Below are 25,851 nucleotides of genomic sequence, written 5' to 3'. Positions count from 1 at the left end.
CTGCGAGCCATGGAATTGAGGGTGAAATACACGTGGATTAAAAACTGGTTGGCGGATAGGAAAAAGAGAGTGAGGTAAATGGACGATACTCAGACTGGAAAAGCGTCACGAGTGGAGTTCTGCAGGGTTTGGTGCTTGGACCCATGCTCTTCAACATATTTATAAATGACCTGGAAATTGGAACAACGAGCAAGGTGATAAAATTTGCAGACGATACGAAGTTATTCAGAGTAGTGAAGACAGAAGGATTGTGAAGACCTGCAACATGACAAACATGCTCGAGAAATGGGCTGCGACATAGCAAATGAGGTTTAACATGGATAAGTGTAAGGTGATGCATGTCTGTAACAAAAATCTTATACACGAATACAGAATGTCCGGTGCAGTACTTGGAGAGACCCCCCCCAGGAAAGAGACTTGGGAGTACTGGTCGACAAGTTGATGAAGCCGTCCACGCAATGTGCGGTGGTGGCGAAAAAGGCGAACAGAATGCTAGGAATGATTAAGAAGGGGATCACGAACAGATCGGAAAAGGTTATCATGCCACTGTACCGGGCCATGGTACACCCCCACCAGGAATACTGTATCCAGCACTGGTCGCCGTACTTGAAGGACACAGTACTACTCGAAAGGGTCCAGAGAAGAGCGACTAAAATGGTTAAGGGGCTGAAGGAGTTGCCGTACAGTGAGAGATTAGAGAAACTGGGCCTCTTCTCCCTTGAAAAGAGGAGACATGATCGAAACATTCAAGATAATGAAGGGGATAGACTTAGTAGATAAAGACAGGTTGTTCACCCTCTCCAAGGTAGGGAGAACGAGAGGGCGCTCTCTAAAGTTAAAAGGGGATAGATTCCGTACATAGATTCCATACAAATGTAAGGAAGTTCTTCTTCACTCAGAGAGTGGTGAAAAACTGGAATGCTCTTCCAGAGGCTGTTATAGGGGAAAACACCCTTCAGGGATTCAAGACAAAGTTAGACAAGTTCCTGCTAAACCAGGATGTACACAGGTAAGGCTAGACTAAGTTAGGGCACTGGTCTTTGACCTAAGAGCCACCACGGGAGTGGACTGCTGGGCACGATGGACCACTGGTCTGACCCAGCAGCAGCAATTCTTATGTTCTTATAGAGAACAGACTACTGTCAGGTTAGGAATCTGTTTACAAATAATGAGTTGTGAATGTATGGACTAAGCCTATGTCACAGTTCTGAAAATTTCTATAGATGCCAACCACAGATCTAATTCACTAATACCTACCAGTGAATGAACATCATCTGCAGCAGAAAGGGGGTCCCCAGAGCAGAAGGAGTGGAGCAAGCTCTCCAGGTGTGGGAGATTGCTCTGTCCTTCCCCCACTGTCGTCATCAGACATCGTTCAGCTGACAGAGAGCCCAGAGGGGCAGCACCTCTACAATTGGGTTCTGCTCGTGAAGAAAAGACCATCTGCAGCAGTAAGGGGTCCCCAGAGTGAAGGAAGCCAGAGCAAGCTCTTTGAGCATGGGAGGTCACTCCGCCCACCCCAACTCCCTTCCCGGTCATCAGATATTGTCTATTAAACCATTTGCGCAGCAACTTGTGCAGCAGAGAAAATCCTGACAGAACACCAATTCACCAAGTGACCTCTCCTGTAATGAAATACCAGATAAGGGATATTAGAAAATCTTACACACAAGGAGGGTAAAGGGGATGGGACTTGAAAAAAATACCGTATTTTCTGTGTGATTATACAATCAAAGTGGTTTAGTTTACACAGGTACTTATTTTGTACCTGGGGCAATTACGTATTTAGTGCCTTGCCCAGAGTCATAAGGAGCTCCAGTGGGAATTGAACTCAGAACCTCAGGGTGCCAAGGCAGCTGCTCTAATCATAGGCCACTTTCTCTCGCTTGAGTTCAAATATCTTATAAAGTCTACAGAAAAGGAACAAACTTAGAAAGACGGAAAACTGGTAAAAAGACACACTGAGCTTGGAAACTGACTAGAAATACCAGTGGTTCCAGCCCAACCAAAGTTACCCGCTGAATTCAGAAAATGCAGTTTCTCCAATATAGCATAAACATACCAACAATTTTAAACATGGAGACCAAGAAATGACTCCTTCCCAACTGACTGTCTTTCCCTCATGGTCAAGGACACACAACACCCACATTATCCATTCCTGATATCAAAATACCACCAGGTGAGCTAGTCCTTTCACTCTAGGTTACATACCAAACCAACTACAACAAAGTGGGTACTATTATCTTGCATATGGCTGGTGGCCACCAAGAACTTTTTAGGTCTGCAACTAAACACTGATATCAAAAACAGAATCCCAGTTATATCCAATATCAGAAAGCTGATACAAACGGGAAGAAAAAAAAATAGAAATGACCACCTCAAAGAATAGAAAACAAAAGAACAGAAATCACACACACAACTCCAGGAGAAACTTAAAAACAATCATGCGATTGACTTGAATCCCACCCAATAATCCTACTTATACCATGCTGCTATGTAAATGCAACATCCAAATGCAACAAAACCACCCAGATCAGAGATGTAATAGTGGACTGTGAACTAGGAATAATATTCATCACAGATCCTGCAACACTAGAGATCTGCCCAGATACAGATCAGCAGACAAAAGGAAAAAGGGAGGGTGGTAGCAATGATACATTTCAGTTATAGAAATATAAAGTCGGCTCCCTATGCAAACTAGAAATAGAGCTGTTATTCTGTCAACTTAGAAGTAACCCTGTACAACAACTTCTAGACCTCATACTCTGTTAAAGACCTCCCAGTCCATTGTCAAAATGTGCACCTGTGATGGGGTGTATGTCCCATCATCGGGAATAAAGGAATAGGGAAGGGACCTTAAACTAAAGGGACAATGAGCTAGATTCACTAAACAAACCGATCAGTTTGCGAGCCCTTTGCAGGCTGCATCCAAGCTAACAATCAAAGCAGGAATCTGATGTTTAGCAACGTGAGATATAGCAAGCAAAACCCTACAAACATTAGTCACTGATTGCCAATCCTTCACAAACCCCAATGGTTCAGGGCCAATCAGGTAGGGAAGACACACAGAGACAATCTGCAAGGATCTTGGCTAAGATTTTCAAGTCCACATTGCAGATAGCATGCCCCCATGAACTATGTGGAGAAAATCTTGCAATGGAACACAATTGTAATATAAGTTTGGTCTCTTGAGTTAAATTGCTTGTATTTATAGTTTAAATGGACCCCACTTCTGGTTATTTTCCAGGCTACTTTGGATGCATTTGTAGTCAATAGGAGAAGGTTGTATTTTAATTCCTTATAGGTATGTAATGTATTGAGTCACAACATACATGTTTGCATGCAGCACTGCAGTATCTATACTAGCGTTTTTTGAACATACATCATCACACTAAGGCCCCCTTTTATCAAGCCACATAAGGCTTTATCATCACAGGCCGCAACAGTAAAAGCTCCAATGCTCATAGAATTCCTTTGAGCATCGGAGCTTTTACTGCAGCGACTTGCAATAAAAACCCCCAACACAGCTTGATAAAAGGTGGTCTAAGTGTGTATAGTTTTTTGGCACAGTTCTTTTACATGTTTATCTATTGCCATTGTGAACACTTCATTTTGGTTTTATATTTAGCACCAATATCAATTTAAATGTATATGTACTATTAATGATTTGATTTGCATTATCAGTTTTGATTTTATAGCTTTTACCCCTGACGCAGCCTGAGGGCGAAACATGGCTATGTCGGGTTTGTCATCAATAAATTGATCGGATAAGTGTGTTGGTTTGCTTTGTTTCTCTTTGTTTTGTCTCTTTGTTCTGAAACTTTGGTGTGGAGCATGAAAAGAATAGCGTTTGTATCACAAAGGGCAAACCTTTTCCACTTAAAACCACAAGTCTGTCTAGTATAGTGTCATCTAGAAGCCATAAGGATCTGCAATATGTTGTCAGGTGGACCCAAAGCAGTGAAGATACCCTTCTCAGTATCCAGAGGGACCATCCTGTGTTGCAATGTAACATTGTCCTTTAAGCTTGTGAGATCAGTGTTGGAGAATTACCCAACCTGATGGGTCATCTTATGGATCTCTCTTAAAGGAGAGGAAAACAGACCATCTTGGCAAAAAGAATCATGGCCTTCTCACCCTCTTTTTGAGTTTTAAGAGAGTCTTTGCTATGAGTGGAATTGGAGGATATATGTACAGAAGACTCACTCACAATCTAAGAGAAAGACTTTAGAATCTAGTTTGTGAGTCTCTACCCTGGAGTAGAAATAAAGTACTTTTTTATTCTGAGAAAATACCAAGAGATTCACCACAAGTATGCCCTTTTCATAAAAGATGTCCTTCCTATCTCTGAGTCCAGAGACAATGTGTGGGACTGGAGTTCATAGCTAAGTTTGTCCGCCATGGCATTGTTTTTCTGTAGCCAAGAATGTGACTCGGTCATCCTATGAGAGATACTCAGGATTTAGAAGAGGACTATCACAACAAAGAGAGAGTTAAGATCGTATTCTTCCTTGCTTGCTGATATAGTGCCATGACTGCTTGTTAGTACATCTGGACAACGATAGTTTGTTAACCAACTGATTTCTTAGAGCATTCCATATAGTTCTTAACACCAGGGAATTTGCCTGATGAAATTTTCCCCCAAGTGTAAAACCCATGTACAGATGCTCTCCTGCTCAGTATAGATCTGGTACAAGGCTGTTGGAGGCATTTAGAAAGGTGTAATTGTCACCAGATTAGATTGATCCCATCTATGAGGACAGAGAATTATCGAAAAATCTGGTGATGCAAACTATGTCTAGCAATCTGAGTGGGCAGAGATCACTGAGATCATAAGGTCAATTGGGCCCTTCTCATTCCGAGATGTGCTGAGGGAGTTAAATGTACTCTTGAAGACAAGTATCAACTTACAGTTATCAAGGTGGGAATAATTTCTTGTGAGAGACTTTTAAGTCATGTCTAGCAGTACTCTTATGAATTTCAATAAAGGTAATGGGCTAAATGATTTTGGGTGTTTTACACATGCTAATAACTCCAGCATCTGGATGTTTATGTGTATGGAGTTTTAAGCCCATACCACATCCCTGCTCAACTCTACAACCCCTCTCTCTCTATCTCTCCCTCGCTCTCAGAAAAACTTTATGCTTGTCCCATATTTTCTTATATTCAAATACTGTACTAGTATCCACAATCTCTACTGATAGACTGTTCAATGCCATGTATACACCAACCTTTCTCTAAAGAAAGATTACTTTCAAGTGTACTCCCTTTCACCCTCATTCCATAACCCATTTCCCTAAAGTCTTTTCAATAACAGATCACAATACTAAAAAATGTGCTAAGCAGGTTGTACAGTGCTAAATACTTTCTACACCATACAAAACAGTAAATAAAAAAATGCACTTTGGGAAGATTGAGACAAAAAAAGAGAAACTATTTACACACCGTTTCCCTGGATAATATTTATTCTAAATGAGTTAAATGGCTGATTAAAAAATGAAGAACACGAACTACAACATCTGTTTCTAAATAAAACTTCCTAACTACTATGCTAATGAGCCTTTCAAATCATACTTACCTTTCAACATTAGACAAGTCAAGATGTTTCTCAACATCTAGTAGAACCTCAAGGAAGAAGTGTAGACGTTTTTCCTCAAACTGCTGGCATTGCTCAAATACCTGCCCCATGTTTTCCAAGTACTGTGGTGTGCAGGATTGCAAGTCTTTCAGAGCTCTCTCATACTTCTCTCTTGCCTGAAAGCAAAAATATATTGCATAATGGATATTCAGATATGGATAAATTAGTTGAACATGAACCACTGAGAGCAGCACAGATCCTATTTTTGGATGGTGCATATTAAGATTCCTAGTTGGTTTGCAAATGGATTTAGTACATACAAATAGGAAAAATGTTTCTGATATTACAGTGGGTGATCATCTGGCACCCAGTGATCATTGTATGGTTTAATAGTAAGACACGTATAGAGAGCTCATTCAAAAGTAAAAGTTCTAGACTTTTTCTTTTTTTTAATTTTTTTATTCTTTTTCAAACTTACATCAAGTGCACAAAAAGAACAACATGAAATACTATCATATAACACTTGAACATCATACATTATATTCTTAATATGTAAATTAATTAAAAACCCTCTCCCCTCCCATCTTTCTATACAATCATTAAAACTATCATATTCCTTCAAAATTTCAATTTCACTACATCTTATCTTCCAATCCCCACCCCCCCTATGTATATTATCAAAGAAAAATGATGCCTATTCACTACAAAAATCAACCATCGGTCTCCATATCTTTAAAAAATTTTTATAACTTCCTTTCTGTATTGCAATTGCTCTTTCCATCTTGTAAATGTGACACAGGGAATTCCACCAAAACGTATAATTGAGATTACTATAATTTTTCCAGTTGTTAGTAATATGTTGCATAGCAACACCCGTCATCATCAAAAGCTTATTGTTATGTGCTAATAATTGACTTTTTTTCCTTATAGACATACCGAACAGAACAGTATCATATGATATTTCCACATGATTTTCCAATAAGCAATTTATTTGAGACCAAATTGAATTCCAAAAATTCCTAATGCAGGGGCAATAAAAAATTAGATGATCCAATGTCCCCACTTCTAGATTACAGTGCCAGCATCTATTAGATTTAGAGCTATCCAACGTTTGTAAACGAACTGGGGTCCAAAAAGCTCTATGTAATAAAAAGAAGAGGTTCTAGACTTTAAAAAAGTAACTTTGTTTAGACCAGTGTTTTTCAACCTTTTTTGGGCAAAGGCACACTTGTTTCATGAAAAAAATCACGAGGCACACTACCATTAGAAAATGTTAAAAAATTTAACTCTGTGCCTATATTGACTATATATAAAGTAATTCTCTTGAATAGGAATCAAATAAACACAAAGAAAGTATTTTATAATGCTGCCACCGCCAACAACACCGTTGGCGACGGTGGCACTCAAGTGGCTAAAGAGCCGCAGTTTGCCGGCCTAGGGACAACACTGGAGGGTGGCCAGCTGTGCACCCCCTTGGGACGTAAACCCGGGGTGGGGCAGACCGCCCCCCCCCCCACCCTGGTATGCCACTATCTGTACCTCACTCCCTCCCTATGACCAAAAATTCTCCTTTCTTCTATTCCCCGTGTACACAACCATCTCTTTCCCTCCCTTCCTCTCTCCAAAGTCCATGCCTTCTGTGTCCAAACACTCATTCCCTCCCTTCCTCTCTCCCAAGTCCATTTCTTCTGTGTCCAAAAACGCATTCCCTCCCCCACCTCAGCATCTCTTTCCCTCCCTTCCTCTCTCCCAAGTCCATTTCTTCTGTGTCCAAAAACGCATTCCCTCCCCCACCTCAGCATCTCTTTCCCTCCCTTCCTCTCTCCCAAGTCCATGCCTTCTGTGTCCAAAAACCCATTCCCTCCCCCACCTCAGCATCTCTTTCCCTCCCTTCCTCTCTCCCAAGTTCATGCCTTGTGTCCAAAATGCACTCCCTCCCCCCTTTTGTGTTCCGTGTTTGCCTCCCAGCCCATCTTTGCAACTTTCTCAGCAAAACGAAGCTCAAGCCGCAAGGCTTGTCTTCTGCTTCCTGCCTGCCCTGCCGCGCACAAATAGCCGAACGGAAGTATTCTCCGACGTCAGCGCTGACGTCGGAGGGCAGGCTTTGCTTAAGCCCTCCCTCCGACGTCAGCGCTGACATCGGGGAACGCTTGCGATCGGCTATATGTTAGCTGCAGGGCAGGCAGGAACAGAAGACGAGCCTCGCGGCTCGAGATGTATTGAACTCCGCGGGTCCCCCATCCAGCTCTCTCCTGTCCACGTGGGGCGGACCGCCCCTCTCCCTAGACTGGTGGTACTGCCCTGATGGCGGCCCTGACTGTACGGCACACCAGGCAACATCTCGCGGCACACTAGTGTGCCGCGGAACAGCGGTTGAAAAACACTGGTTTAGACATCAAGAAATTGTTGTCTAGATGGGAACATCTGGAAGTAGCAGCAAAGAAGTGGGCAAAACTGAAAGGATCTATTGTAAGGGCAACAAACCATTTTGTAAGGAAAATAAATAAGAGGAAAAGAAGGTTACTTTGGTTCTCAACAGTAGTAACTGAAAAGGTAAGGGGAAAAAAAAAAAAAAGAGGTTAGCCTACATAAACTACAAAACATTGCAGAAAGAGGAAGACACTGCAACTACTACTATTACTATTTAACATTTCTATAGTGCTGATAGGCATAAGCAGCACTGTACAGCATTTAACACTCGGTCCGTGCTCAGTAGAGACTACAATCTAAATTAACAGACAACAGGACAAGTAGGGGATTAGGGAATTTCTCAGGTTGAGGGGGGTTATGAGTTAAATGCATTCTCGAAGAATAGGTTTTTACTCTGGACCTGAATAGTTCCAGGGACGGAGTTTGATGTACTGACTTGAGCAGTTTGTTCCAGGTGTATGGTGCAACAAGAGAGAAGGAACATAGTCTGGTGTTGGCAGTAGGAGAAGAGTACTGATAAGAGAGATTTGCCTGATGAGACAGACAAAAATATCTGGAAAAGTTGAGGCTGGTCGAGTAGTCAGGAAAGCAAAGATGCAAATGGAAGAAAAAGTAGCCGACAGTAAAACAGGGGGACAACACATTTTTTAGGTACATTAGTGATAGAAAGAAGCACAGAAGTAGCATTGTGAGACTCAAAGGTGAAGGGAAGGGATATGTAGAAGCTGAAAGATAAGGCTGAATTGCTTAACAAATATTTCTGTTCTGTGTTCACAGCTAAAGCATCATAAGCAGGACCACAGAAAACAAATGCAAATAGGAATGGAGGTGTGGTAGACCCCAATTGATTTTCAGAGGATTGTGTTCACAAGGAGCTAACTAAACTAAGGTGGACAAAGTGAGGGGCCGGATAGTGTACATCTGAGGGTACTAAAGGAACTTAGGGAAGTTCTGGCATCTCCGCTGGCTGACCTTTTCAATGCATCACTAGAATTGGGAGCGGTACTGGAGGACTGGAGAAGAGTGTATGTGATGCCTCTCCACAAAAATGGAAGTAAGGAAGAAGTAGGGAACTACAGGCCAGAAAGCCTGACTGAAACATTAAAAAAACAAAAAAAAGTGACATTTCAGGAATCCAGTAGATTAAAGGACCCAAGGCAAATCTGATCAATTTCTTTGACTAGGTGACCAGAGAATTGGATAGAGGAAGGCGTCAAATAAACTAAGTGCCCTCAGGATAGGCCCCAAAGTGACAGACTGGATCAGGAACTGGTTGAGTGGAAGATGACAGCGGATAGTAGTCAATGGAGATCGATCTGAGGAAATGGAGATCGGTCTGAGGAAAGGGATGTTAACAGTGGCAAGCCTCAAAGGTTCGGTTCTTGGGTCTGTTCTTTTTAACATTTTTGAAAGTGATATTGCCTCTTTGCGGATGATACCAAAATCTGCAATAGAGTAGACACTCTTGATGGTGTGAACAACATGAGGAAAGACCTAATAAAGCTTGAAGAATGGTCTGAAATTTGGCAGCCGATTTAATGCTAAGAAATACAAGGTCATGCATTTGGGCTGCAAAAACCCGAGGGAATGGTACAGTTTAGGGGATAAAGAACTTTTGTGCTTGAAAGAGGAACGGGACTTGGGTGTAATAGTACGTGATGATCTTAAGGTGGCCAAACAGGTTGAAAAGTTGACAGCAAAAGCTAGAAAGATGCTAGGGTGAGGTATGGCCATTAGGAAAAAGGAGGTATTTATGCATTGATGCCCCTGTATAAGACTCTGGTGAGACATCATTTAGAATATTGTGTACAATTCTGGAAACCGCACCTTCAAAAAGATATAAACAGGATGGAGTCGAGCCAAAGGAAGGTTATTAAAATAGTCTGCGGTCTTCGTCATAAGATGTATGGGGAAAGCTTACAAGATCTGCATGTAGGTCCTTCAAAAACTCCTTCCACCCTTTTAACCAATAGCCACAAGGCTTCACAATAATCTAAAATAGCCAGGAACATACTCCACCCTACACAATCGGGTTTCAGAACCAACTACAGCACAGAGACACTACTAGGTTCCCTCCTAGACACAGCTAGACAACACCTCAGCATAGGTAGAAAAATGCCGATTATACAACTGGATCTCACTGCAGCATTTGACCTGGTGGACCACAACATCCTACTACAAATACTAGATACAATAGGAATCACAGACAAGGTACACACATGGTTTCAATGATTCCTACAATCCAGAACTTACAGAGTAAAGTTGAACAAAGAAAAATCAGAACCATGGTCCAACCCCTGCCCAACCACTATCCCCAACTCTCTTCAATCTCTACATTGCATCCCTCGGCACCTGCTTGGACAAATTAGGCTTAACATCCTATAGCTATGCAGATGACATCACCATTCTCCTTCCTTTTGACCAACCAACGTTCTCCATGACAGACACACTACACAGGACACTTGAAATAGTTTCAACATGGATGAATAATCATGGATGAAACTGAACCTGGACAAGACAAAATTCATTCTCGAAAATAATAAAACCTTAACTATAACAAATCTAGTAATAAACTCAATCACATACCCCATACAACCCACTCTAAAACTTCTAGGAATGACAATAGACAGATGTTGTACCATGCAACCACAAATCAACAAAACAATAAAAAAATCATTCATGTCATGAGATACTTAAGGCAAGTTCGAAAATTCTTCGACAGAACACAATTCCAGCTCTTGGTCCAGTCCCTAGTCCTAAGTCTTCTAGATTACTGCAACATACTCTATCTCCCCTGTCCCACAAACATGATAAAACTACAAAACAGTTCAAAACACAGCACTAAGACTTATCTATTCACTGAGGAATCATGACCACATCACAGTGGCATACCTCGATTCATACTGGCTCCCAATACAAGCAAGAGTACAATTCAAATTATACTGCCTACTATTTAAAACCATAAACGGAGATAGCCCAGCCTACCTAAACAACCGCATAATCCAAACTACCTCAACCTGACACAGGAGAACTCAAACCATTCACGCATCCCCCAATCAGAGGCGTCAAACGAAAAAAAAAAAAACTGTACGATGGCCTTCTAGCCACAAAAGCAGCAAAACTAGACTACCAACTCTCCAATTTACTGATAACGACTCCAGACTGCAAATCATTTAGAAAAGAAATAAAAAACATCCTACTCAAGACGTTCTTGAAGACAAACTAACACCGCAAGACTCATCCCAATTCTCTGAAGCAACTCGCTCTACTCTTCAATTCCTCTGGAAATGGCCAGAAAACTTCTTTTGTAATCCGCCTTGAACCGCAAGGTATTGGCGGAATAGAAAATCACTAATGTAATGTAATTATGATACTCTATCCCAGTAGGTTGCTTATTTGTTTGGGACACTATTATGTAGAATTTTAGCACTGCATATTTTGTATTACTTGCAAAATAATGCTACAGAGGGTAAAGGGTGTTACAGAGGTTATGCTTTATGAAAATGTTTAATTAAACGCTGTAGGTAAGTGATATGGCTGTTCTTATGTCCCTTGGATATGCATACAGTTTGTTTAATGCTGTATCAGATATTTCTGTTTCTAATAAAAAGTTTTCAATACACCCCTAGCTTCATCAGAAAAGTTTCCAAGTTTATTAACATTTGATATACCGCCTTAAAAAAAATTGTCAAAGCGGTATACATTATATTAAAATATAAAATTGGGAAAATATTATTAATACTTTGGGGAGATACATGACAGACAGACATAAGGGAAGAAGGATAGAACTACAATCATATATAGGAGAGAGGGAGAAAAGGAAAGAACAATAGGAGGGAGACTATGCTCTTCCTTAATTATTTTTTGACAGTAGTCAGTGATCTGGGTCGGATGGGAAGTCATAAGCTATATGCATCCTTGAACATGAAGGTGTTTAAATTCGTTTTAAATTTGTCGATATTTTCTTCCTCTCAAGTAAGCTGGTAATGAGTTTCAGTGCTCAGGTGCACCTAGAGAAAATATGTTTGCAGGTTGTATCGTAAAAAAGGTGTCTTAAAGAAGGGATATGTAAAAGGTGTTGATTACTGGATCTTAGAGTTCTTGATGAGCAATAAGGGACAAGTAATATGTCAATGAAATTTGGTTTATGGAGAGATTTTGTTTTAAATGTTAATAGTAAAATTTTATATGTAATTCGGTGGGACAATGTGGTTTTATTAAAAACAGGGTTACATGATCAAATTTTTTTCCTTTGAGTATTAGTTTAATGGCAGTGTTTTGGATAATTTGTAGTCTGTGGAGTTCTTTCTGAGAGAGTCCATTGTACAAAGTTACAATAATCCAGTACAAAAAGGATCAAAGGACTCTGTTAGGATTGCTATTTTGTGTACATGTTATATATATATGTTTTAACTATTCATATATTTTCAATAAATTGGTTATCCTGCAGTTTGTTGATCGAGTCCCTTCCCCGCTCCTCTTGGTCTACAAGACCTATTCAGCCCATTAAAACTGTGTCAACAATGCTTCTGTGTGATGGTGCTGCGGATTTTTCAGAGCCATACCTCTGCCCACCAGGATGGTATTCTTCATAGTCACTGTGGAGACTACAGCATCTACCAATGGAGTATGCAATGGTTCCTGACATGGCTAATACCCTGATTCAAGAGGATCAACTGTATGTATAGACTTCTTAAGGACATCTTCAAAACTTCAGCATTGGAGACACTTAAGCAATGAGATACTGCAGCTCTTCTCGATAGAAAATCAAAACCACAAAGTCGTCCTCACCTAGGGGCAAGTCCTCCATCCACTCAGCCAAAACCAGGTCCTGCTCCAATGCATCCTTCCCTGTCCACTCCAGATCCTTTCAGAGGGAGAGGCAGTAGCCTCCAAGAGATCTTCCTCCTTAGCAGCATCATATGAAGCTGGAGAAGATAAAAGCTCCTGAAGAGGACCCCACCTCTACTGTTCTGCCTGAGCACCATCCCTGCACAGGCAAAATGCTCTGTATGTAGCCAGGATGAAGTTGGGAGGAAAATCTACACTGGAGAGACCTGGCAGCATTGGATCATCCATCTGACTCTCTGCCAAAGAAATGGGCTCCACAAGTAGCATCAGCTCAGACATAGATGAGACATTCAAAATGATGGTGGTTCACAAAGAAATCGGAGCCATCATCATTACCTATTCTACCTTAATCTCCACAGCTGCTGAGTCTCTGCAAGAGGAGCTTGAAGCCTGGGCCTCCCCCAAATATATGCACTTCGCTCTTTAGAGCAAAACCTCTTAGTAATTCCATCAATTAGGCAAGTAGTCTATTCATCTACTAGAGATCGTTGTTTCGCAGTCATTGATACATTCAAACAGAACACAATCTTGAATATTTTAAAACATTATTAAAAACCTTCTTGTTTATAGATGCATTTGACCAATGATTTGCAAAATGAAATAAGCAGCTCAGAGACCAGTCTGAAACAAGAAGCACAAAATGAGTTTTTAACCCTTAAACTCCCTACTTCCTTGCTTTTACTATTGATATTGTAGTTCTATCTTTACTTATATTATTTTAACCATTAGTTTTTTATGTAAACTGCATAGATGTTCTTCTATTGCGGTATATCAAGTGTTAAATAAACCTGGAAACTTGGATTGCGGTAGCCACTTTGAAAGCAGAAAAGATATGGTCAGGAGCAACTGGGTATTGCTCCTGCCTTGACTATCCACTAGACCAGTGTTTTTCAACCTTTTTACACCTATGGACCGGCAGAAATAAAATAATTATTCTGTGGACCGGCATCGGTCCGTGGACCGGCGGTTGAGGAACACTGGGCTAATTTGTGGGCCAGACCCCGCCCATCTCTACCCAATCTCCACCCCAGACCCCACCCCCATAATAGTACTAATTGCACCTTGCATGTCCCGTGCCTCATCTGGAAGCTTTCCCTCTGACATTGCACCGTTAGAGAGAAGGCTTCCGGTTCAGGCGCAGGATGCCCGTAGGAGCCACTGCCCATGGCTTTGTGCACTGAATCAGTTAGGAAGAGGGAGCTGGCTCAAAGATAATGCCGCATCGATCGCACCGTGGACCGGCGGTTGAAGAACACTGTGTTGGGCCTGATGCACGTGCTGGCCCTGTGGACCAGCAGGAAATTTCTGTGGACTGGCACTGGTCCATGGACCGGTGGTTGAAAGAACACTGCACTAGACCACTAGGGAAAGATGGTGGTCCCAGGGGGGCCTACAGATATGTCTAGGAGGGAGGCTCATTCTATGCATGAGAGCAGAGGAAAGGAGAAGGAGAGCAAGGGGAGTCAGCATAAAGTTTTGGTTTCAGTCAAAGCAAGGCTAAACCTGAACTTTGGGCTGTTTTTTTCAGCTCCAAACAATACACGATCCTCACTAAACAGGATTGAACATCCAATTAAATTAATGATAATTGTTGAACAAAGATGACAAACCAACTTGTGTCATTCTTCACATTTCTTTATTTGAGTGTTCTTGCTCCAATGCTATAATGCCCGACGGGACACGTTTCACCAACACTGGCTTTTTCAAGGGTTCCAGCAGGGAGCACTTATTTACGGCTTCCTCTTACTTCCAGGGCAGGAGTTGTTCTATTTACCTCACTACCTATCTTCAAGAACTTTCTGTTTTTTTCAGCACCAAAGCCAAAAACAAAATTCAGTTTATAAGCTCTCATCAGAAAGAAGATGTAAAATCTTGTATAATGGAAGTTATCAATATACAAAACTTACAAACATATTTAGTCTAATTAACCCAGGACTATTTTTGTTTTGACAGTTGGTAGTTAATCTGCAATACGAAAGTATATTTTGCGATTCTAGTCAACCTTCTTGGTAAGCAAAACAGACAAAGCAGAAATACAGAATCTGACCTTCTGCACATCTTGTTTGCTTTTCTCCACTTTGTCCTGCAACTTCTTTAGCTGTTCAGGGTTAAGAGATGAATCAGCTTTGCTAGTTCCTTCCCGATAAGCTGCCAGCTTTTCTTCTTTACATGCTGCATGGTAAGCCTTCTTCGAACCTTCTACCTATAAAACCCAATAAAGTTACACATTCGACATATGAAAATTTCTAAGAATTCTAATTAAATGCAGTAAAACTGCATATCAGTGTCAGTGGTATGTTGAAATAAAAACATCATGAAAAAATGCTCTATAAAAACTCAGTCTGAAAACTACATTTTCAGCTGGACTTGAATGGTTATGACACTGAAAACTGAAGTCCAAAATGTCTTTCAGGGCTGAAGGAAGAATGCAAAGACAGCTGCTGCTACTATTGTAATGGTTGCAAACAAAAAGATAAAAAGCAATTTTTCCCCTTATTTTATTCTAACTCACCTCAGCCCTGCAAAAGATAATCCTCAGCCCAGGGGCCATGCACCAGGACTAACTTTCAGCACCTTGTTATTGTGGGCTATAAAGCCCACCACTATGTGTTACATTCCCTGAATCAGCCACAATAGTAAGATCTGAACTGGGAATCAAACTCAGGTCTCTCAAACACCACCGAGTCTCTAGGCAGACTCATTTTACTTTTGATTAAAACAGGAGAAAACCCTTTCAGCAAATTAATCTTAGCTTTCCATTAACAGGATTTTTAATTAGAAAATAGTCAATAAGAACAGCAGAACATACCTCTTTAAGCTTTTTTGCCCATGGTTTCTGAGCTTTCCGAAATCCATCATCTGCTTCTTTTGTTTCCTTAAACCCACCCATCATCTGCTTATGAAATGCTTCTTTTTGCCAGTTCTTGATCTTTTCAAAGTCCTCGTTCATAAGCTGGTTTTTCACATCTAGATGCAGATCACTCACTTTTTCTGCTTCTGTCATTAGTGCATGCCAGGCCTTTTCAACAGTTCCATACTGAGGGCCTATAATAAAATAAGCCTTGTCAATTTTTAAGTTTCAAGTTTTCCTTGACGAGTTATCATTAAACATATTAATACACTCATTAGTCATATCAAAAATTGATTATTGTAATGCCCTGTACAAAGGGTCCACCTTAAAAGAAATACGCAGAATGCAAATTCTTCAAAATACCGCAATAAAAATAACTATGAAAAAGAAAAAATTTGATCATGTAACACCACTTCTAAAGGAAAAACACTGGTTACCAGTAAACTACAGAATCACTTACAAAATAGCATTACTCGCACACAAAATACTTATAAACAAAGCCCCTACATTCTTAAGAAAGATATCTAATACCGTACGCCCCCATAAAATCTTTAAGATCTGCAGATAAATCTTTACTAGTAGTTCCTTCACTAAAACATATATTCTAGGAGAGATATGATCTTTTCTGTCACAGCCCCGCAAATTTGGAACTCACTCCCACTCAATATAAGAGAAGAAAAATTACTGAGCAAGTTTAAAAGTCTCCTAAAGAGTTGGCTATTTAAGGACGCTTTCTAATGGATTCATTCTAAGTTACAATAGACTAGGAAGACGATCTAGTAAAAATTAAGCAGGTATTTGTTCCCCTACCTTTTGTGTCACTAGACCTTCCTTTTTTTATTATTTATTATTTTTTTTTAGAATTGTACTTTAAGCCAATTGTTATCGGCCTCCTTTCCCTAAATGTATTATTGTAATTAGTACTAATTGTTATGTTTGTTTTTTATTTTAACCCAATTTTTAACTTATGTAAATCGCATTGGATTTGGAGTATGCGAATAAATCAAATAATTTAGATAAACTTGAAGTACAAACCAAGGTAATAGAGGGAGATGGGATTTGCCCAGGGTTACCAGCAAAATCAGTGGTTCTTGAACCCTCAACTTCTACATTCTCTGCCTACTGTTCTAACCACTAAGCTACCTCAATCACATTTTGAGAAGAGCACTAGTTCCTCGTCCTTTCTCTTCCAACTCAAAACTACAGCTGAGATTCTGGAACCATAAGCCTGTATTTTTCAAACAGATTTTCCCTTTATTAAAAAAATTTAATTTAATTTAAAAACCCCACTTCCTCCCTCCCACTGGGGCCAATGCAGAAAACTAGCACACAGACAGAAGTGCACAGGTTAGTGTAATGTCTACTCTCAAATTTCTAAATATCCAATGCAGATAAAGTTTTGTGCAGAAATGAAAACTTGCATTGAGACACCAGAACACAGCAAATTAAGATGGAAGGTTATCACAGATACCACAGAGGCAGGAGCACGTGAGGATTGCTTCTGGTGTGTGGGAGGAGGGGGGATTGAATAGATTACCAGGGATTTATTTTTGGGGTGTTGGGGTAAGGGGCCTACTGGAATTTACTTTTGGTTGGATATTGGGGGAATCCACTAAACTACTCAAGATATTCGATGGGGGTAGAGGGTATCAGGAGAAAGACAGCTCTCTCTTTTTTTTGTCTCCCTATCAAGGGAGACTGTATGCTCTTCAGCAGCAAATGGCTATATATTAATGCTGCAGTTTATGTCAATTTTCTGACAGCACACACTTGCTAAATTGAAGAGTAATAACTGTGCATTCAGCTTGTGTAGCTTGTGTTTTAAGCTGTGAGCTAAGCCATCAGAATTTGGCTCCATTGCAAGCTTTCTGTATTAGCTCTACTGGTCATAGTCTAGTCATTGTATCTCTAGTCCCACGGATTGGAGCCTTACACCAGGGTTCCTTCAGGACTCAAAGAATGCTGGAGAACAGATTAACAATGAATGTGATTCCCCCACGCCCCCTCCTTGCCACAGCTGACCAAGGGACCCAAGCAGAAAGCTACCGCAGTCTGCAGTTAACAAGTAGATTACCTGCGATATAATAAAATTAAGATACCCCACAGCAATTCAAGACTGTGTGCCGATGTCTACTGCAGGGACACAATGCCAGAAACCTACCATAAAGTCTGAGGCAGCATAGTGCTCCCACAGTCTGCATCAGCCTCATCTCCCTTCCTTCTGCCCAACCAAAATTTAAAATAAAGTTCTTTGTCTAGGTTGATGGCGCTAGACAAAGGTTTTATTATTTTTTTAATTTGAGAGAGGGAGCCAACAGAATGTGGCAGTAAATTTTTGCCACTCAAGGAAGGATCATATTAAGCCTTTGCTGAGACAACACTGGCTGTCCATCCAAATTTCAAATCCAGCATAAAAAATTCTCATCTTAGCACACAAGGGTCTCTACAATATCTTGCTTCACAGATAATTTTACAAACTCACTCTAGGACACTCCAGTTACTACATGGTTGATGTCTACGCATATCTGCTGTTCACTCTGCTCTTCTCAACTCTATCCGTCAGAACGCTTTATTTTTGTGCAGCTCCCCTTCTTTGAAGCTCTATGCCACAAATGCTATGAACTGAACTTTCATTCTATACATTTAAAGAGGTGCTTAAAATATTTCTTTTTATAAAGGCCAATGAGATTCAGCAAGATGTAGGGATGGCCTGGAGCAAGCAGACCTTCACTCTCTCTGAGATAGCGTTCTTTTCTCTTTTAGATTTGATCTGGAAATCATCTTGTTATGTACTAAGGAAAGCAGATATATAAAGACAAATAAGCCATAAACTGGAATGAATGAATGAATTTACTTACTTATAGTCAGGGGTTCTAAAATAACAGGCATATTTTAGTGTTGGGGAATTGTAGGAAGGGGTTAGGATGAGGATCTGGTCATGGAGGGAGGGAAGGAGCCAATAGACTACCAGAGATGGGGGCCAGTAAAGAAAACTGAATGGTGTGCTGGCAACTTTGTTTGTTTTCCTTTTCCTGTCAGTGCATGAACCAATCACTACTCACATACTTAAGAGGAAGGACGACATTTTGCAGTGAGCTGCAGATTACCAACATGTTTTTCACCAAAGGATGAACAGACTGAAAGTTCTCTTTTGCTGAAGAGTGAGATCTGGAGCCCCCGAAACCGCCCCCAACCTGAGATCAAATATCTCAAGGGAAATTTATCCAAAGGGAAGATCTCTCTAATTGCATTCCTGGAGGCCAAAGTCAGTCAACCAAGGGTGGTGCTACAATCAATTCCATGCCAATGCCACAAATTTAGAACCAAAGATGCCGTGTATTTTAAGTATGCTGACTTTAGACCCCCCCCCCCCCCAAAGAAACAGCATATTGGTGTTTGACCCCCAATGCAGAAGACAATCCAAGGCCCATTCCAGAAAATAAGATGCCATTTTATGCTAAGGTTTATTCCCCACTGGTCTCCCTCCACTAAAGAAGCAAGCTCATTCATCCTTGGAAGATTAAAAACAATTGATCTTAACCTACTGTTGAGAGTCTGTTTCTTCTCTGGCTTTCTGGGAAGGGTGGGAGGGGGCTGGCTCTTTTTTTGTGAGGAAGAAAAGCAATGACAACAGGGTTGTAAATATTTTTTTAAAATGAAAAGGAGGTGGCCCACATACCCCCTGCCGCCACGTCTGCATGTTGCTGCTTCATAAGTCTATTCAGGACACCCCTCTTTTTACCTTTTTTTTTTTTTTAATTTGAGGGCCCTCGATATGTTTTATCATAATCACAAAAGAAAAATAAAACAGTTTTTTGATCATATGTCTCTTTTAGTTATAAATTACAATATTTATTAAGACTTAGCTAAGATTTATAAACTATAAAGAGTTTTTATCTCATGCAAAATTGTCTTCTTTAATAAGACATTAACTATTTTTTCTGAGGCCCTTCAAGTACCTACAAATCCAAAATGTGGCCCTGCAAAGGGTTTGAATTCGAGACCACTGCCCTAGAGGGAAGCTGACTCAAAAGCTTCTTAGAGGCAGCTTCCATGACCCAGTGATAGAGGCACCACTGAAGGCACCCCTCTACCAAGATGCCAGATGGACCAGGTCACCGAAGACATCTGCCAAAAAGGTCACCCCAGACTCCAGGTGAGTGACCTCAGGAGACTCCAAGAATTGCTGCAATGAAGTATGGACTTATATACACAGCTGCCACAAATAGTAGCCTCAATGCAGGAGGTCCCCAATGAAAAAGGTCACGTGGAGCTCCCTAAAAGGCCAAGCCCCCTTGAACTGGCACAGTGGTCGCTTTTGTGATCATAGTAACCAGGGCGTCCACCTTAGGAAACACCCAATACTTCTAAAACTCCTCAGCAGCAAAGGTATAGAGGCGAACAAGGGCCTATCTAGGGACTCCCACTCAGTCAGCATCATACATACGAGGGCCTTATCGAGTGGGAAATGCATTTCCAGCAGTAGCTCTGTCCTGAGGAGTCTGCAGTTGGAGACTTGAGCATAGCCAAGGCCCAGACGATATCGCTCAATGAGATAGCGCCTCATGGCAAAGAAAACTGGATCACACAAGACTGCTCTTCCTCTGCCGCCGCCTCTGCCCCCCCAAGTCAGAATCCACATGAAACTGGAGTCCAATCAGAGCTCAGAATCCTCCATCACCAGCTCTCCAAGGGAACCAGACCAACTGAGTCGCCCTGATTCCCTCTATGGTGCTTAGAACCCATAATGGCCCCTACAGGACCCCTCCAGACCCTACCCCAAAAATAGTAGGAAGGGGAAAACCCCCCCAGTACCACCACCCTTGCATGCCCTGATGAGAACAGTGGTCTCTTGCCGCTGAGAAAACAGCAACAGGAGAAAAAAAACAGCCTGGGAGAAAATGATCACCGTTTCTGCATTTCTGCAGTGATTGACAGGACTGTGAGTCTTGATAGTTCTTCAGCTCTGGTGGCACCACCCTAGCCCCTCCTGACCATTGCCAAAGTCAGAAACAACCCCTTACACAGAATCAGCAGCTGTACTCACCAGCATGCTTGACTTTGCAGTAGATATATGCAAGACTGCCCTGCTGTTCCAGATTCTCTGGATGCGCCTCATTTTTTTTTTTAAACTGCAATGATAGGGGAGGTTTTTGTGAATAGCTTTATCCCCTGAGCAATTGGTACCAGGCCCAATTAAAAAAAAAAAAAAAAGCCTAGGAGCTGCAGGACAACCCCTCAGAGACTAAACATTATGCTCTGCTCCTTGAAAGATAGGGTCTACAATCCCTTCTGTCAATATTATGTGTATGTGCGCGTGAGGGAAGGGGGGCCTCAAGACTAGAATCCCCTTACCAAAAATGTCCCCGTCGGGGCACTACTCAAATATCAACCATCACATCCTACAAGTCATATTGCAACTTTTTCAGCTGAGTTCTTTGGGGCAAGAGCCTACAGAGTATTGTACCACAGACAAACAACATGAAGCTGCCAGGTTGGTTCCAGGGCTGTACCACTCCTGCTGGCAGAAGACATTTACTTGCATGGACTGATCTAACAGCATAAGCAAAGAGGTTTATAAATCCAAGGAACTGTCAGGTCAAAATAAAAAACACAGAAAAAAGAAAAAGTATTACAAATATACAAGATGCAGCTTTCCAAATAGGGGTCAAGAAACCCAGAGCTCATGTATCCAAGAGTCAAAGCTAAAGGTGGTTTGATAAAGGCTAAGGGCCGACAGAGGTAAAAACTCAAAAATACCACAAAAATTCTCCAACAGGTAATTAACATTCTTCCTACTCTTACCTTTTTCTACAAGTTGCTTCCATCTTTTTGCCCATTCTGTCATCTGCAAAGCATAGGCTTTCTCAATTCTAGCTCGTTCATGGAGGCAGTTCATGAGATCATTGCAAAGTCGGTGACCATCATCTATTCGCTTTACGGTGCGTTTATAATTTCCAATCTACATCATCAAGCAGAGACGGCCAGTGTTAAAAAAAATTACAGGGCAGAAATGTACTTCACATTACAAGTAAATAAGAACTACAACCAATTAAATTACTACACACTCATTCTGCACCAGGACTAGCTTGCCACACATACTAACTAAATCAGTTCCTTATACCTTGTTTAACTTGCCTTGAGTTTAGCCTCCTATCTGTTTATCTCAACGCATGCTGTACCACACATCTTGTCCCCATCTAATATCTGCATTTGACCCCTCGGCTATAGGATAAGCTGTATTATAGAAAAACATTAGCATCATATTTATGTTATTTAAAATGTTCTAATTTATACAGATGCTTCATATGTATTAAGTCTCCATTTGAGTAATTATTATATCTCATTTAAAAATTCAGTTTTGTTAATAAATATATATTTGAACTGTTTCATGATAGTCCTATTAATAAGTTTCAATTTACTGATTTTGACTTTACCTCATACACTGTATTTATGTTTATATTTTGTCTTTTTACTACCGATATGCTGTTAACAAAATTGTTTATTTTGGCCTGGATTCTGTATAGGATTCCGGTCCCGGGCGTCCTATACAGAATCGGGCCTATACCCACCCGCCCAAAGTTAACCTGATTCTGTAACCGACATGTTGCAGACACCAGTTACAGAATCGGGTTTAACATGCCCAACCTCCCCTCCCTGGAACCCCCCCCCCCAAGATCGCCAGCAGGATGGTGCCCAACTCCTCCTGCCGGACTCCCCAACGCCCCCCTTAAGATCACCGGCAGGAAGGTGCTCAACCCTTCCTACCGACAGAACACGCCCCCCCTGAAGATCGCCAGCAGGAAGGTGCTCAACCCTTCCTGCTGACAGAACCCGCCCCCCCAACGATCGTGGCAAGAGGGTACCCAACCCTTCCTGCCGACCCCCTCAATGGCCCTCCTGAAGATCATGGCAGGAGGGTGCCCAAACCCTCCTGCCAGCCCCCCCAACGGCCTCCCCTAAGATCGCCGGCAGGAGGGTGCCCAACACCTCCTGCCGGACACCCCAATGACTCCCCCAACCCGGAACCCCACCTTGGTCTTACCTTCAAGTTGGACCGGACGGCTCCTCGCACGTCCGGCCAGCAGGCCCGCCTCCGTCCAAATGAGGCGAGGCGGGCCCGCCCCTCCCCTGCCCAACCCACAGGATCCTAGGGCCTGATTGGCCCAAGCGCCTAAGGCCCCTCCTATACACTGGATTGTTTAACATTGGGGGAGGGGGGGCGCTGAATTCTCTGAAGACCTCAGTCTGATCTGGCTATTATCAAACCAGATTTATCTCTATCACTTTTTTCTGTTTTGGTTTTAGAAGAGTTATTTTGCCTTATATATAATTCTTTCCAATTTCCAAGTTTATATAATCTTTGATATACTGTTTATCAAATATATGCCTAAACGGTTAACAATTATCAATGTTATTTAAAATAAAAAAATTGTTAAAAAATAAAAAGAAATTTAGAAGGGAGAACAATACAATCTGACTTACTGGAACTAATAAGGGAGATGCAAGAACTGGTAAGTGAAAAATACATTGAGATGAAAAAATCCCAAAAGAGGGAGGGGATTGAAACGAGAGTAGGGTGGGGTTTGCGTCAAAAGAAGTATTTTAATTTAGTATAACCAACTGCATGGGAAAAAAAAAAAAAAAAAAGAATGGTCACGTGTCTAATATATACCTGTAGCTGAATGGAAGATTATGTTCTTACCTTTGGTAATTTTTCTATTAATCCATAACAGATTCTGTACAATAGGTATTCAATCTGAACCTGCGAACCGGGTCTTGCAGAAGTTTCACTCAATCTTTTAGCACCTCCCACATGGCAGCGGAGTATAGTGCCCCCTTCAGTTTAGCCATAAAGCAATCAAATACCACTGAAATAAAGCAAACAGAAGAAGGGGATATGGGGAGCTTCCCTGCTCACATAACACCATTCTATTCTAGTCTGCTCTACAACATAAGATAACAATTAATTAGTAAGAAACATGAAAATATGCACGCACATAGTAGAACCTGCTGTGTGCAATAAGCACGGACAAGAAAAGGGCCAGAGGGTAAGGAATTAACTTACAAATATTGGATGATCCCCCGCATGGCCTGTCTGCTAGCAGAAAGATACTCAGGCCTGAAATGGAAAACATCTGAGACAGACAATGCAGGTGATACAAAAGGTCAGAGCAGACAGAGGGCAGGCTACACTGAAACCATTGTGGATTAACAGAAAAAAAAAAGATTACCAAAGGTAAGAACCTAATCTTCCATTCTGTTACATCCACTCCAGGTTCTGTACGATAGGTGATGAACCAGAGCAATGGCAATGTCTAGGGTGGGGCAGAAGCTGCCACATTCACTCTATAAAATCTCATATAAAAGTATGAAGAGAAGACCAAGTAGCCACTCTGGAAATCTCAGCTTGATGAACCGCTTGGGATGCTGCCCATGAAGCAGTGACACTCCTGGTGGAGTGCGCTTTATGAGAGATACCAGCGGCTGCTTTCCACAGGCAGAAGAAATGGCCATGATAATCTATTTGGCAAGAGGCCTTGGATGGTTTACCATGCCTGGACTGTCTAGTCAGCACAGATGGTTGAAAAGATGAAAATCATTTGTTCTAAGTAATGAAGCACCACTTTTCTCATATCCAATTTCTGTAACACCCTATCCTTCTTATCCAACACTGAGGGTTGGAAAGCAGGAAGACCAACTTCTTGGTTGACATGGAAATCCAAAACAACCTTCAGAATAAAGGAAGGAACAGTACGGAGGGATATTCCTGCCTCCATGATCCTGAGGAAGGGCTCTCTACAAGAGAGCTTGCAGTTCAGAAATATGTCTTGCCGAGATGATTGCCACTAGAAACACCGCCTTGATCATAAAGGTCTAAAAGGGACTCATTCTTAAGCGACTCAAAGGAAGCTTCAGCAAGCCCCTTCAGCACTATATTAAGGCTTCCCATAGGAAAGGGCTCCCAGAGGGGTAGCAGCAAATGGAGAACACCTCTGAGAAACCTAGTCACATCTGGATGAGCTATAAGCGAGACTAATCCACTGAGCGCCCTAACACATGAGAGGCCTGCTACTTGTACCTTGAAGGAAGCCACTGTTAGGCCTCCTTCTCTCTAAACCAGCCTGCAGGAACGCTAAGATCACAAGAATGGGAGCACACAATGGCTCCACCTGGTCTCTGGCAAGCGACTGTTGGAAAGCCTTCCAAGCCTTGGCATAGCCCACCATAGTAAAGGGCTTTATCACCCTCAAAAGAGTAGCAAAGGCTACATCTGAGTATCCTCTTTGAATCCATGCCTTGCACTCAAGAGCCATGCCGCAAGACCAAAGCGATGGGGATTCTCTAAAGGAACAGTATCCTGACTGAGAAGGGTGCGATGAACAGGGAACTTGAGGCCCTTGTCACCCTGAGGACAGACGAGAATTGCATACCACAGGTAGTAAGGCCAGTCCAGGGCCACTAAAATCACCAGGCCTGGATGAGTCGTAATCCTATGGATAACCCAACCCACCATGGGCCAAGGTGAGGAAAATTTAAAGGAGTTCCCGAGTTGGCCAGGGTTGCACTAATGTTCTTCAACTGAAGACGTGCTTGACTTTCGAGTTCTTGGCAGAAGCCATCAAGTCCATCGTTCGCCTGCCCCGATGACGTACAATGAACCAGAACTACCATTGCGAGAGGAACCACTCTCCTAGGTCCAAGACTTGGTGACTGAGAAAATCTGCTTGTACATTTTTTTTTACACCAGCCACATGCGCCACGGAAAAAGCTTGAAGATGCACTTCTGCCCACCGGAATAGCATTCAAACTTCCAGTCGTAATGAGGCACTTTCTTGTTTCACAAAGACCACTATGGTGGCGTTGTCAGAAAAGATCCTTACTGCTTTTCCTTCCAGGGTCCCTTCCAGAGCTCTTAGCGCTAGCCTTATAGCATGAAACTCCAGATGATTTATGTACCTTCTCTTTGGATGGGAGTCCACTGGCCCTGGATGGAAGGGTCTATGCAATGGGCTCCCCAGCTGAAATGACGCATCGTTCATGAGTCCCCAATCCGTGATGTGAAAGGGCATGCCCTCTGACAGGGACACTTCCTGAAGCCACCAATGTAAGGTGCTCCTCGCTGATCCTGTCCAGGGGA

General features: G+C 41.8%; 1 protein-coding gene across 8 annotated transcripts in view; it reads right to left on the bottom strand.

Annotated features, from left to right (window-relative positions):
* PACSIN2 (protein kinase C and casein kinase substrate in neurons 2) overlaps positions 1-25,851 on the bottom strand; it is a 147,520-nt gene that overhangs the window by 69,445 nt on the left and 52,224 nt on the right. For 7 of the 8 annotated variants that reach the window (XM_033951359.1, XM_033951355.1, XM_033951360.1 and 4 more), the window contains 4 exons: positions 21,516-21,672; positions 15,669-15,904; positions 14,907-15,062; positions 5,579-5,754 (listed from right to left, as the gene is read on the bottom strand). In XM_033951359.1, the coding sequence (XP_033807250.1) occupies positions 5,579-5,754; positions 14,907-15,062; positions 15,669-15,904; positions 21,516-21,672 (725 nt within the window). Of the gene's footprint in view, positions 1-5,578; positions 5,755-14,906; positions 15,063-15,668; positions 15,905-21,515; positions 21,673-21,848; positions 21,948-25,851 lie in introns of those variants that run through there. The other variant, XM_033951362.1, reaches the window with a different exon arrangement.

The sequence above is a fragment of the Geotrypetes seraphini genome, chromosome 7 (assembly GCF_902459505.1).
Source record: "Geotrypetes seraphini chromosome 7, aGeoSer1.1, whole genome shotgun sequence".
Taxonomy (NCBI): Eukaryota; Metazoa; Chordata; class Amphibia; order Gymnophiona; family Dermophiidae; genus Geotrypetes; species Geotrypetes seraphini.
This window is presented reverse-complemented; position numbering and strand designations above follow the sequence as displayed.